Raw genomic sequence first — 14,409 nt, 5'->3', positions numbered from 1 at the left:
AAGGGGCGGCCTGAGTCATAGTCCTGTGGGGGGTCGGAGGGTCTGACAGATGGAGGAATCTGGGAACCCGGGAGTGGAATTTAAGTGGGAAGTGGGTTTCAAAGGAGCTCCTCCCCGGGGAGTGGGGGTTTAGGGTCTCAGAGACCTAGGAAGCTAGAGCTGGGGAGCACACCTCGGGCCGCGGGGAGGGGCTAACAAGCGGCAGAGGAGGAGGCCGGCCAGCCCGCGGCGCCGAAATCTCCCGCGCTCTGGAGCTGGCCCCACCTCCCCAGCCGGACCTCACGCCCCTCGGCGCGGCGCGGCCTGCCGGCCAGCCCCTCCCGCCACCCTCCCGACGTCACCCCAGGCCCCAGCTGGCCGGCAAAGTCCCCGCCCCACCTCGCCCGCGACAAGCAGGGCTACCAGCCGCGAGTCGCCAGTGACGGCACTGCAGGGTGCGTGGCCAATCGGCGCGGCCCCGGAGGAGGCGGCCTCGGCCCCGCCCCCCGCGCCCAGAGCCAATGAGACGCCGGCGCTGGAGGCCGCGGCGGGGTGAGGGGTCGCGAGGCCCCGCCCCATCCTCCCCTTTCCCCTTTGCCCCGCCCTTTCCCGCCCGGCCCCCCCAGTCCCGCGCCGCCGCTGGTGCAGGTCCCCGCGCTGGGCCCGCCCCCACCCCTCCCGCCGGCCCGCCAGCGCGCCTCACGGCTCCTGTCTCCCCTCCCTCCTTCTCTCTCACACGCCTAGCGCAATGGCGGCGGCCGCGGCGGAGCAGCAACAGTTCTACCTGCTCCTGGGAAACCTGCTCAGCCCCGACAATGTGGTCCGGAAACAGGCAGAGGTAACCGAGCTCGCCGCCCCCGACTCCGCGCCCGGGCCGGCGCGCCGCCCTTCCCCCGACGCTGCCCCGCCGGGCCTCGGCCGCTCAGCCGTGGCCGCGCAGGCCGGGCCGGGCGGCGGCCGCGCTGCCCACGTGTGAGGCGGCCCGCGGCTCCCGGCCGTGCCCCCGGGCCCTTCCGGCTCTTGTCGCCGCGGCGCCGGGCGCCAGTTACCACCCCGCCACCCCTCGCACACACGTGCGGCCACTTCTGACACGCTGCCCCCGCCCAGATGGGGAAGCCGGGCGGCGGGGAGGGATGTGGGGTGTGGGGCGGGCCGCTGGGTTCCCCTCGCCCCTTTCCCGCTTTCTCCCGGTGGGAGCCTCCCCCGCCCTTGCAGCCTCGGTTTCCACCCAGCCTAGCCCTCCTGGTGCCCCAAACCCCGGCTGCTCCCTGACCCATCACCCCTGTTTCTCCCCTGTCCCCACATTCTTCGGTACCGTCTTTCCCTCCCTCCCCCATCCCCTCCTTTTGAAATATGTGTCTTCTCTTGCCTTTCCACTTACTTCCATTTAGTCCTCTTTCTCTTGTCTAGTTCCCAACATCGGAAGCTGGATTTCCCTCCTCCCCCCGACAATTTTGTGAAGTTGCCTTTAGGGTTTCTTTCTAAGTACCTTCCACCTTTATTCTTTCTTCAAATTTTCTTTGATCTCTAGAGATTTGTGGTCTCATAGCATAGCTGAGATGTCCTGGGACTTCCGTTGTTTAAGTGGGCCAGTGCCACCATATGTTTAAGTCTTTAATTTCATTAAATCTAACCTGAATCTCTCTCTCTCTCTTTTTTTTTTTTAAACCACCTCTGGCTTCTGGCCTCCAAATTGTGGAGCTGTGGATATATTTTCAAGAGACAGTATTTCAGATGTATCTGCAAGTTCCTTTACCAAGTAGCAGCAAGACGCACTTGGTTCAGTGTAAGACTGATGTTAGTGCTGTCAGTGTCGAGACCACGATATATATGTGAGACACTAAAAGGCAAGGGCAGAAACTTTCTAGTTTTTTTAAGTGCATTATAAGAACCTGTCTTCAAACTTGATTATATGTAGAGTTCTCCGCCACCACGAGATTGAAGATTTTTATAAGATTCAGTGAAGAATGTTCAGCCAGATATTTTTACAGAGCAGAAATTTATTTTACATGTAGCTAATGAAGTTGGGGGACAAGTCCTCTTGTCCTCATGAATTTTATAGATGTCTTTAGAATCACAATGTTGTTAATATTTACTTTGAATAGATTAGGATATGCTGGCTACGCTTAGTGGTTTTATAATATGTGAAGTAAATACACTGGAAGTTCATTTCTGTATGAAAAAGCACTTTAAACAATTATTAACTTTAATCATTTTTGATTCATGTATTATACATGTGATATGTGTTCAGGGTAAAAATTTAAACAGCGCAAATAGTTTTTTATCCCATTCCCCAAAGATAATTACTTTTAAGTGTCTTGTGAGTAGTCAGTCCCTGAAAATATCTTTACTAGTGCAAATGTATACATTAATTTTTACATGAATGGGCCTGTCATATGCATAACTGTTGTGCAGCTTGGATTTTTCACTCAACATATTTCACATTGCCACATAAGAGATTTTGTTAAAGCAGCTATGTAGTATTCCATCATAATGGATGTATTATTTACTCAACCAACCCTCCTATGAATGGACATTAGGTTTCCAATGTCCTCTTAAAAATAGGAGTACATGCATACTTATCTTTTCAGACTTTGCTGGGTTTACTTGTGGAATACTTAAAAGTAGCATTTGTCCTTGGAAGTAATGTGCATTGATTAGTGGCATCAATTTGCACTCCTATCAGAGGGATGTGATGATGCCTATAAAAACATTTTAATGCATTCTGCTAACTCTGGAGGTAATTTTTCACCAAAATAAGTTCTTAATCCCAACCCATAATAGAAATTGCCATGTGTTACAAAGCAGAACAGCATTGTAATTAGTAAGCGAGTTTAATTCTCCCTCTTCCCTCCAGTTGCTTAAGTCTCTATTGTCAAGCCTAGTGGGGAATCTCTCTTCTATTGAACTAAATACCAGTGTCTGGTTCAGCTTGAATTCCAATTGGTGCCTGTTGTAAATCTTTTATCACTTCCATCACTTTGGGGATAGTTAGCAGCATTCAGCACATTTTCTCATAAAGAACAATTGAAAAGTACAGTTGACCCTTGAACACCTCAGAGGTTAGGGACACCAGCCCACACCCCCAACTCCCCAAAAACTTAACTAATAGCCTCCTATTGACTGAAAGCCTTACCAATAACATAAACAGCCAATTAACACATATTTTGTATGTAATATGTATTATATACTATATTTTTACAGCAAACTAAGCTAGAGAAAATGTTATTAAGAAAATCATAAGCAGAGAAGATACATTCCAGTACTGTCCTGGATTCATAAAAGAAAAAAAAATCCAAGTATATGTGGACCTGTGCTGTTCAAATCCATGTTGTTCAAGGGTCAACTGTACTGTTAGTCTCTATTCCTATCATTCAGGTAGTACATTTTTACTTTCTTTGTATATCCCGGAAACATTAATATGTAAATTAGGTATTATAAAATAGAATATTCTTAATTTGACACCAAAAAAGGGTAAATGTTAGAGGCGAAGTTTCCTTTTCTCAGATAACACAAAGCCGGACTGTAAATAGAGCTTCTTAAGAAAGCAAAATATTATTTGAAAAATAAATAGCTGCATATAATGGTACTTTAAGACCCCCTCTTTTGCCTTATGAAATGAGCTGTTTATAAGTAATCAAACTAAATTAAATTGAGTATTACAGTCTGATATAGCAAATACAGAAATTTTTTTTAACTAAAGAATTGGCAGAAGGTCGGTAAATATCTTTGTAATTTACTCCGTCGGAATAAAAATACTTAGTTGATACGAATACCAAACTGTTGAGTAAGGTGACTTGTTTTATATTCAAATGTGAAATCAAGTACAGTAGAAGACTTTATTGTAATATATTGAAAACATTAAAGGTCTTCAAAATTTTTAAAAGTTTTTAAAACTTCTATTGTATAAACCATTTGGTGGGCTTTATATTTTGTTCCTGTTAAATCTTCAAGGATTTTTTTTCTCTAACTTTACAAAAAATGTTTCTGATGCTTGAAGAAATGATTTCAGTGCCCCTAAGTCTCAAAATACAATAACATGAATAAACAATTGAATAAGTAGTTGACAGGTAATACAAAGTTGAATGTCCATGGCATTCATGACTAGGCATTTTTATATGACATAAGCTTAAGTATTTTAATAATCATATGCATGGATTCTACATTCTTATTTTTCCCAATGACTTTGTTTTTCATTGATTCTAATACAGAATTTCATTAATGAGATTTTAATTGGAGGAAGGTAACATTGAAAAATATACTTGATTTTTGAGGAACCAGGATGTTTACTAGGTAAAAGTTGTACTAGGTAAAACTTGTCCCCTCTTCATATGCAAGGTAGGCTCACAATAAATACTTAGGGAATGAGTGAAATAAGTACTTATTAGCATTTCTTCTTTGTGAGCAGGAAAGGGGGAGGTGAAATCTTTACATTGATTGCGCATGGTGAAATCAGATGAAGTTGAAATTCTGTTTGCCACAACACTGGCTACATTCCCTGAACCTGCCTGGCCTAGTGTTAGGGATATTCTTAGAAAGATTTTTGTATTTTTATATAGTCTTTATATATATGTTCTTTGTATTTGCTGCATTCCAATTTGCTAGGTGCTGGGAATACAAGGAGAAAGAGATACCATCCCTGTTTTGGTAGAACTCAGTCTGTTTAGGCTAATAACTTGATTTTAGGGCTGTGTTCTTTTTGCCAAACTATTATCCTTGACCAGTGTTATGGTGTAAATGTAATACTATATCTGGATTGCCACAGTGGAACATAACAAATGGGGAGAACCCTCTCTCAGGAGTCAGATGTCACTCATACTATTCCTCCATTGACTTTAGTTCCTTATGGAATAGAGTTTAGTATTTGACTTAATGTTTGTAAGTGTCTACTAGAATTAGCATAGTATAACTATCAAACTAATAGTCCCAGCTGGGCAAGATTTTCTGAGAATGATATCCTAGTAAAGAATATTTTTTTCTGGAGGTGCCTGGGTGTCGCAGTCGTTAAGCGTCTGCCTTCAACTCAGGGCGTGATCCCGGCGTTCTGGGATCGAGCCCCACATCAGGCTCCTCCGCTAGGAGCCTGCTTCTTCCTCTCTCACTCCCCCTGCTTGTGTTCCCTCTCTCGCTGGCTGTCTCTGTCAAATAAATAAATAAAATCTTAAAAAAAAAAAAAAGAATATTTTTTCTGAAACTTGATTTAGACCACTGGAAATTAGAGTATTAAACATTTTTAGCATCTACAGTGCATTAGGGGCTAGGCTTGATACAAAGAATAAAAAGGCATTTATTATTTTATCTATATCGGTCTTTCAGTTGCATTCATAAAGATTAAGTGAGAAACCTCAAGGTACATATCTATTTTTGCAATCATCTTATGAATATCTCTACATAAATTACCTCATTTCTGTATACATAAGTTCAGACCGTCGTCTCTCAGTTGTAAATGCTTGTCACAGTTTTTGGCATTGTGTTCCTGTGTGCTTATGTACTTGAGAAGAAGTTGAGGTTATCAGAAGATTTTGAGTTCTCCTTTTCCCCACATGTATTCTTTGGATTGAGATGTTTGAGAAGTTTGAAAACTGGATATTACTGCATACATAGAACTGGTTGGTTGGTAGTCAGACGGACCCCAGGAGTGAAACCCAGAAAGAGCATTCAGTGCTAGGGAGATTTTGAGTACAGCTGGCCTCTGAAAACCAGAGTTCTTTCTACTGCTTATTTTATGTGACCTTGGGCAGGTCATTTAACTTCTGAGCCTTTATTTTCTTATCTGTCAATATCTCAGGGATGCCACAGAGCACTTAATAAAAGTTATAATAAAGATGTGGATTCAGGGAGACCCTGTGTTCGCTCCTTTGTCCTTGTCACTTCTGTCCGGAGAAACAAAGTAGGTTATAGGCGTGGTGGCTCTTAGAGAACAGACAAGGTAAGTGTCTTCTTGGGGAAAACAATTCCAAGTATATTTCAAAGACTGATGTGTTTTCCACAGTAAAAGACCGCTATTGTTAGAATTCTTATACGTGCACATGAATCTAAGCTTCTCTTCAACTTATTTTGGAGACAACGTATATTTAGATCTTGTATTTTGATCCACTCTGACAATCTGTCTTTTGATTGGTGTCAACTTTTTATTGTTAACCAATTTGCTCTTATTTTACATTATTCATGGAGAAGGAAAGAAGTGCCCTGAGTCACAAAACTTAGATTGCTAGATTATTATTAAAATAGTATTAAAGAAATTACATTAAGGGGCGCCTGGGTGGCACAGCGGTTAAGCGTCTGCCTTCAGCTCAGGGCGTGATCCCGGCGTTCTGGGATCGAGCCCCACATCAGGCTCCTCTGCTGTGAGTCTGCTTCTTCCTCTCCCACTCCCCCTGTGTTCCCTCTCTCGCTGGCTGTCTCTATCTCTGTCAAATAAATAAATAAAATCTTAAAAAAAAAAAAAAAGAAATTACATTAAAGTCTCCTGGCCAAGTTTCTCCTGGCCATATTCATTTATTTATGTATATAAGTTTTAGTATAATCATTGCTTGAAAGAAAAGGTAGCATAAAGAATTTGAATACTTTCTTTCCCTTTCTTGGATTTACTTCATCTGAGCTATGTCTCTGGTGGTTGTAAGTAGTGGTAACTTGAACCAATTCTTCATCATCTGATCTAGAAAATGTTGACAAGATAAGTAGTTTTCCATGATGTAAAGGGATATTAGCTGAGCACTTACTTTACTGCATGGTAGCTCAGGTCACATTTAAGAATTTTTTGGCCCTCTTTGGCCTTGAGTTTTGTTCATCAGAGAAGCAAAAGTTGGGAAAATGTGCACATACATTAGAAAAATCTAAGAGCTGGAGGTGGAAGAGACCTTGAAAGTCACTGTCTGGACGTCCTTTCTTTCCTAACCAGCTGAAATGTATTTTGTGTCCTGGGGGGAATTTTACCAGCAGACCTAGATAACATGATTTCTCATGCATGGACCTTTCCCAGTCTTCATTTCATTTCTTTCACTCATGTGCTCATGACATTTTTTAACGTACTCTAACCCTTAAATGTTTTTCTTTTTCCTGTAGGAAACCTATGAGAATATCCCCGGCCAGTCAAAGATCACATTCCTCTTACAGGCCATCAGAAATACGACAGCTGCCGAGGAGGTACTACTCTAGTACTTGAGAGTATGGCATTCTTACAAAACAAGTTGGGTATTAGGTGGTGGTCCGTGTGGGTAATGAGAACTGTTGTTTACTGCAAAGATATTACCAGAACTTTGAACTTAGTATTTGCTAAAAGCTACTTTGCCGTTACCGTTTTTTTGAGTACCCTGTATTAAGAATGAAATTTCTTTTTTCTGTGTCAGATGATGTGTCCAGGATATTTAAGCTAACGGTTTTTAAGTAATTACATAAAAATTATTAAATTTAAGTGATTTCTGTGGCTATAAAAAAATTTTCTTCCTTGAAACAGTTCATTCTAAAGGAGGAAATTTAATTCATTCAGTGTTTTAATGTGTTGCCAAATGTTTCTGAGAAAATATGTATTGTCTGTCTTTAAAATTTTTATGCTTATAGTCATCTCTAGTTAGTGAAGCATATGTGCTAAAGATGTTTAGGAACAGAGAGACACTTTGGTGTGAATCCTTGGTAAATCATGGTTTTTAGCAAATGACCTTGTTACTGTACCAAATTCAAATTTATTGGTTCTTACTGCTTTTCTCTGCATTTAGCAGTGGATTTTTTTCTTCCCAAAAGTAATATCCTTATATATATTGAATGTTAAGTGAATATTTTCTTTATTTTGGAAAAGGTGTCAAAATATCCCAAGTCTAGAAAACCAGCTCCACCTATGAAACATGGAATTGAGAATTTGTAAAGTGAGGGAAATCTGGTTGGCTCAGTTGATAGAGCATACAACTCTTGATCTTGGGATCATGAGTTCGAGCCCCCCATTGGGCATAGAGATGATTAAAAAAAAAAAAAGAATTTGTATAGTGAGACTTCTTTACCTAATATTAAAATATGATGGAAATGAAGTCACACTAAACTTCCACATAGTATTACACCAGACTACTTGTGGTCAATTAGTTTATTGGCAATTTGATATTCTTTGGTAATGCTTAGAAAATAGTATAAAAGTGCCCCAATTTTTAAAAATAGATGACAGGAGGCACTTCTTCACCTTTATAATATATTCTTTAATTCCAAATGAATGTCAGATATGAAGAACAAACATAATGTAACTTAAATCTCTAAAAACAGTTGGCTATTTTAATTCTTGAAGATTGAATCAAGTTAGCTATGAAACAATTTTTTTTTTAAGATTTTATTTATTTGAGAGAGCAAGAGCTCACACAAGAGAGGGCATGAACAGGGGAGAGGGGCAGAGGGAGGGGGAGAAGCAGACTCCCCACTGAGCAGAGAGCCCAATGTGGGGCTCGATCCCAGGACCCAGGCATCATACCTCAGCTGAAGGCAGACACTTAACCAACTGAGCCACCCAGGCACCCACTATGAAACAAATTTTAAAGCCAAGAATAAATACTACTAAAAACTATTGAATTTTACTTTTTAAAAACCTATATTGAACCCTTTTTAAATCTTGATTTGATTTAGGAATTAGATGATTGTGAACTAGCCTCAGGATCTTGATTGTGGCTTCATAGTTGTCAATGTAAGTGTGAGAACTGCATAAACTTGAACTACTTTTACAGGGATTTTAACCACTTTGAATCCTTTCTAGAACATTAAAGATTTCTTTAAAAGTTTGCTCTTTGCCAAAAGTAATTCAAATAAAAAGATTCAGTGAAAAGTGACTCGAGAAAAAAATTGGCACATTTTTTTTTGTGTAGCTTAACTCCTTTTTGTTGGTCACAGTCCCAGACTGATTATAGTAATGAGTAGCTACAGCCCAGAAATGAAAGAAAATATGAAAAATTGGGTTTAATAGTTTCAATGGCCTTTTGATTTAATATGATAAAATTTTAGAATGGTATATGTCTTCGGATAATCTAAAGGAATATTATACAGAAAATGCCAAACTTAAATATATTTTACAGATTTTTAAATGGAATAAGAATATACTCATTGAGATTAATTAGCACTTTTAGGCATTAGAAACCTGTAATGTTTGTTTGCTCAAATGAAGCATAAAGATAAATGGATTTGATAGCATGTTATCTAGGAGGCTAGTGAAAGGGATGTGATACAGCGAGACAGGCCAGGCTGGGAGTAAGAGTAGGTACACTAGAATGAGAGCCAGATGGAGAAGTAGGAAAGGTTTATAATTTAATTTCTTTTTCTTAAAAGAATATTAAAAATAGAAATTAAAGACAGGTTTATCATTGCTAAGATGTTTCCTATTTGTAATCTGATGTGTTCAGGGGCATTTCCTTAGCTTTGAACAAAAAATAGCTTTGGGTAGCATTTTCTATACAGTAGGCTAATGTGATTAGAGTTGTGTGTAGTTTACCTATTTTTTAGAAAAAATCTAAGTGCTTTTGAAATGAATTGTAAAAATAGAATCGTAAAATGTATCAGTACATCAATGGACTGAATGTAGTTTGTTGGAAATTTTTTCTCTTGTAAGACACCAAGTTATTAACCACATTATCCATTTATAGGCTAGACAAATGGCTGCCGTTCTCCTAAGACGCCTTTTGTCCTCTGCATTTGATGAAGTCTATCCAACTCTTCCTTCTGATGTTCAGACTGCCATCAAGAGTGAACTACTGATGATTATTCAAATGGAAACCCAGTCTAGCATGAGGAAAAAAATTTGTGATATTGCTGCAGAGCTGGCCAGGAATTTAATAGGTGTGTATGCAGATACATTTGTTATTATGTTATAGAAAAAAATGAGTATATCCTCTCTTTTTTTTTTTTTTAAAGTGGAGTCTTCTTAAAGGAAAATTTGCAAGTACCTGAGTACCATTTATTTTGTTCGAAATGAAAGTGATTATGGATTCTGCATTTAGAGCCAAAAATTACAGATGATTGTGCGGTATAGTCCTAATACCTACCTGTTGGTTTTCAAAACATCTGTGTGGAGAAATGATTTTATAGTTTGCTTAAAAATTGTTAGTTTTATTTACTCCTTTATCTGTAAAGTTTTGAAAGCACAGTGAACTTACAACCTACTTTGTAGATTAAACTTGCCAACAGAAGTAAAAATGAGTGGACTCCAGGAGCTTTTGCGGTTACATTTGTGTATTAGTAAATTATACACATAGGCTACTATACCACTGTACTATGTACTTTATGAAATACCCTCCAAATATTTTTAAACAATGAAATAAAAGGAAAATCTCTAAAAATACATTTTACCAACAATCAGAACCCTTTTTGGTCACACTAAAAATATTAATGTAATTGAATATGCTTTGTTATTTTTATGACAGATTCAGTGATACGATTTTTTTTTTAAGATTTATTTATTTCAGGGGTGCCTGGGTGGCTCAGTCGTTAAGCATCTGCCTTCGGCTCAGGTCATGATCCCAGGATCCTAGGATCTAGCCTCGCATCGGGCTCCCCGCTCCGCTGGGAGCCTGCTTCTTCCTCTCCCACTCCCCCTGCTTGTGTTCCCTCTCTCGCTGGCTGTCTCTCTCTCTGTCAAATAAATAAATAAAATCTTTAAAAAAAAAAAAAGATTTATTTATTTCACTGACAGAGTGTGGGCGGAGGAGGGGCAAAGGGAGAGGGGAGAGAGAATCTTTTTTTTTTTTTTTTTAAGATTTTATTTATTTGACAGAGAGAGACAGCCAGTGAGAGAGGGAACATAAGCAGGAGGAGTGGGAGAGGGAGAAGCAGGCTCCCAGTGGAGGAGCCTGATGTGGGGCTCGAACCCAGAACGCTGGGATCACGCCCTGAGCCGAAGGCAGATGCCTAACCACTGCGCTACCCAGGCGCCCCGGGGAGAGAGAATCTTAAGCAGACTCTGCGCTGAGCACAGAGCCCAATGCAGGGCTTGATTTCACGACCTTGAAATCATGACATGAGCTGAAACCAAGAAATGCTTAACCAACTGCCCCACCCAGGCGCACCCCATTCGTAGATATGATTTTAAACTTAGTTCATTTAGGCAGCATTTTTAAAGATTGAAAAGGATACCTCACTAGGATAAGATATTGTTGGTTGTGCTTATTAGTAAATCATGACACTGATTTTTTTTTAAATTTAATACTTAACATATAGTATAGTATTGGTTTCAGTAGAATTTAGTGATTCATCACTTAAATACAAACACCTACTGTTCATCACAACAAGTGCCCTCCTTAATACCCATCACCCATCTAGCCTATCCCAGCCCATCTCCCCTCCAGCAACTTTCGGTTTGTTCTCTATAGTTAAGAGTCTCTATGGTTTGCCTCCCTTTCTGTTTTTATCTTTTTTTCCTTCCTTTCTCCTGTGTTCATCTGTTTTGTTTCTCAAATTCCACATATGAGTGAAATCATGGTATTTGTCTGTCTTTGGCTGACTTATTTCACTTGGAATAATAGACTGTAGCTCCACCCATGTCGTTGCAGGTGGCAAGATTTTGTTCTTTTTGATGGCTGAGTAATAGTCTAGGGTGTGTGTGTGTGTTACGCCACAGCTTTATCCACTCATCAGTCGATAGATGTTTAGGCTCTTTCCATAATTTGGCTATTGTTGATAGTGCTGCTACAAACATTGGGGTGCACGTGCCCCCTTTGAATCCACTTTTTTGTATCCTTTGGATAAATACCTAGCAGTGCAATTCCTGGGTATTAGGGTATGACACTAATTTTTTAATCTCCACTATCAATAATGCCAAAATTCTTGCTCACGTCAGCTGATTGATCTCAACCAATTCTTAAAAATAGGAAATATATTAATTTTTTTATTTTAAATAAGTTCAAAACCCCCTGAAACCTTTAAATTTGAAATTTTTTAAGTAGCCTAGAAAATCTCTTTTCAAGTTTTTTTAAATGTGCAGGTAAGAATTTTTATAGGTGACATATTCTTTCTAATTCAAAATCACAATAATGGAAATGTTTCCAAAATGTTTCAAAGTGCTCTCCCCATAAATTTTTTTTTTTTAAATAACGCTTTCATTCCTCTTGACCCCCAAGCACGATCTTTTGTGTTAAAGGAACTGATTAAGGGTATTTTTTTTAACCTCAGCTGAATAGCACATTTGTCATTTCAAAAAAGTTCAGCAAATGTGGAGGGAAATTTTTTAAAAAGAAAAAGTGCATACATAACTCATCTGTAATTTTTACAACTCTTAAAATTCTTTGTGACAGAATAATTGGTGAGTCCTTTAACTGGCACAGATTTTTCTGGTCACTCATTTTTATTACAAAGTACCACAAAAATTTTTTATTTTAAAATCTTGTTTAAAAATAAACACCTTGATATTATGAGTACTGCTCTGGGCCCTGGGATTCCCACTCCTGGACCTTCTCCGGTTTGAAGGTAGTATTTACAGTGTTTTGGCTTCAAGACCTTGATACCAAATATTAACTTTGCCTACTTTTAAACTCTTTGATAGCAGTAGTATAAATAAATAAATAAAATCTTAAAACGAAAAAACCCACAAGGTTACCTGGGTGGCTCAGTTGGTTAAGCGTCTGCCTGCAACTCAGCTCATGATCCCAGGGTTCTAGGATCAAGTTCCACTTCGGGGTCCCTGCTCAGCAAAGTATCTGCTTCTCCCTCTGCCCCCACCCCCACTCACACACTGTCTGTTTCTCTCTCTCTCGCAAAAATAAATAAAATCTTTTAAAAAATAAACTCTTTAATAGCAATAGTATAAATAGAAGATTTAACCAAAGTCATAGTGCTGCCTTTCCCCCAAATGCTGCTCCTTAGAAATAGCCACTGCTGATATCTGTGCTTATGTAACCCAAAAGCGCAGTTGCTTTTTATGAGATTAGAATGCCATGTTTGTGGTTAAAGAACCTACTTTTATTAGGATTTTTTAAAAATATAAAGCATGTGACATTTTCTACTACTGCATACTTTGAGGCTTATGAAATGAAAAGATTTACCCCTCATTTTTTGAAGTTTGGCTTTACACGCTTTGTGCCTGGATTTCTTTACTTTTAGATGAGGATGGCAACAACCAGTGGCCTGAAGGTTTGAAGTTCCTTTTTGATTCAGTGAGCTCTCAAAACATGGGACTGCGGGAAGCTGCCCTTCACATTTTCTGGTACATACATGGATCTTATTTTCCGAAAAATTGAATGTCATAATGTGCAAAGCACATTTTAATTGATTGTTTTAGTCTGACTTTTTAGACTTAAATAATGCCTTTACATGAGCTTTGTACTTGTGTTGGAAGTAAAATTGAAAAAACACAAAACTTTTAATTTCATTTTATAATCATTTTTTGTACACAATAGTTCTCTGCAGTTTTTTTGTCTTTTATGATTCCATGACAGTTTCTTCTCCTTTATTGGAGATTGACATTACTAAATATTAATATATCTTTTAAAAAGCTACTTGAGTGATGAAATCTTGAAGAAGAAAGAAAAGCTGGTGAATCCCCATTGTTTTCTGGGTCTTCTATAATCAAACTTCATGAAAATACAGTATTTTAATAAACTATATTAATAAGCAAATGGTTTAAGTTTAGAATTAAGATTATCTGCACTAAGAAAAATTTTGTCCATGTTCTACAGTTCTCTGGTAAAAATATAATTGGATGTGTAACTTTTCAAAATTGTATATTTTTAAAAATGGGATCTGCCTTGAGGAGGGTACAGGTAGATATTACACCGTTTTCTACTTTAGTTAGATGTATCTTACCTATATTGGTAATGCACAGTGGAGAATTCATTGAAAGTATTCAGTGTAATTGTTAACCACAGTAGAGCAGAATTTGGACTGCCTTGATCACTGACGGAGCCCAGGAGCAGGTTGTCAGGCAGCACGGTTACTGCCACTGCCATCTGAAACCTTGTACTTCCTTTTGTCCTGTCCTGTCCTGTACTCCAGGTCACCTTCCTATGGAGACAGAGTGATAAGGATAAAGCATAGGGCTGGGATTGGCTGCTGAGTAGTGTGTGCGCACCTGGTTTGCCCCTGCTCCCAGCCTAATCCTCTCTGCTCTGTTTGTTGCCATCCGCCCAACCTCAAAAGAGGATTGCTGGGAGGATGGGTAGATGATGTTCAGCCTTCAAGGTTAATGCACACTTGGGTCAGGCTGATGTATAAGGTTAGATTAGAGCATTAGATGTTCTGACACTTCACTAAAATATAATGTCATTTTGGATCTTTTTTAGGAATTTTCCTGGAATTTTTGGGAACCAACAGCAGCACTATTTAGACGTTATCAAACGGATGTTAGTTCAGTGTATGCAAGATCAGGAACATCCATCGGTAAATAATTTCAATGCCATTAATGTTAACACCTAATTTAATATAACATTTAACTTGTGAAAGAAATTTATATATTTGGAGAATGTCTTTAGTTTTAAT

General features: G+C 39.2%; 1 protein-coding gene across 1 annotated transcript in view; it reads left to right on the top strand.

Moving 5' to 3' along the window:
* Positions 1-657: 657 nt before the first annotated feature.
* IPO5 (importin 5) overlaps positions 658-14,409 on the top strand; it is a 41,926-nt gene continuing 28,174 nt past the window's right edge. Inside the window, exons 1-5 of the mRNA XM_045810954.2 lie at positions 658-817; positions 7,045-7,125; positions 9,588-9,780; positions 13,036-13,138; positions 14,214-14,310. Of these exons, the coding sequence (XP_045666910.1) occupies positions 728-817; positions 7,045-7,125; positions 9,588-9,780; positions 13,036-13,138; positions 14,214-14,310 (564 nt within the window). The 5' untranslated portion in view covers positions 658-727. The remainder of the gene's footprint in view (positions 818-7,044; positions 7,126-9,587; positions 9,781-13,035; positions 13,139-14,213; positions 14,311-14,409) is intronic.

Source organism: Ursus americanus, chromosome 10, assembly GCF_024610735.1.
Source record: "Ursus americanus isolate L20-20 chromosome 10, mUrsAme1.1.p, whole genome shotgun sequence".
Taxonomy (NCBI): domain Eukaryota; kingdom Metazoa; phylum Chordata; class Mammalia; order Carnivora; family Ursidae; genus Ursus; species Ursus americanus.
Note: the sequence above shows the minus strand (reverse complement) of the source record. Positions and strands in the feature narration are given on the sequence as shown.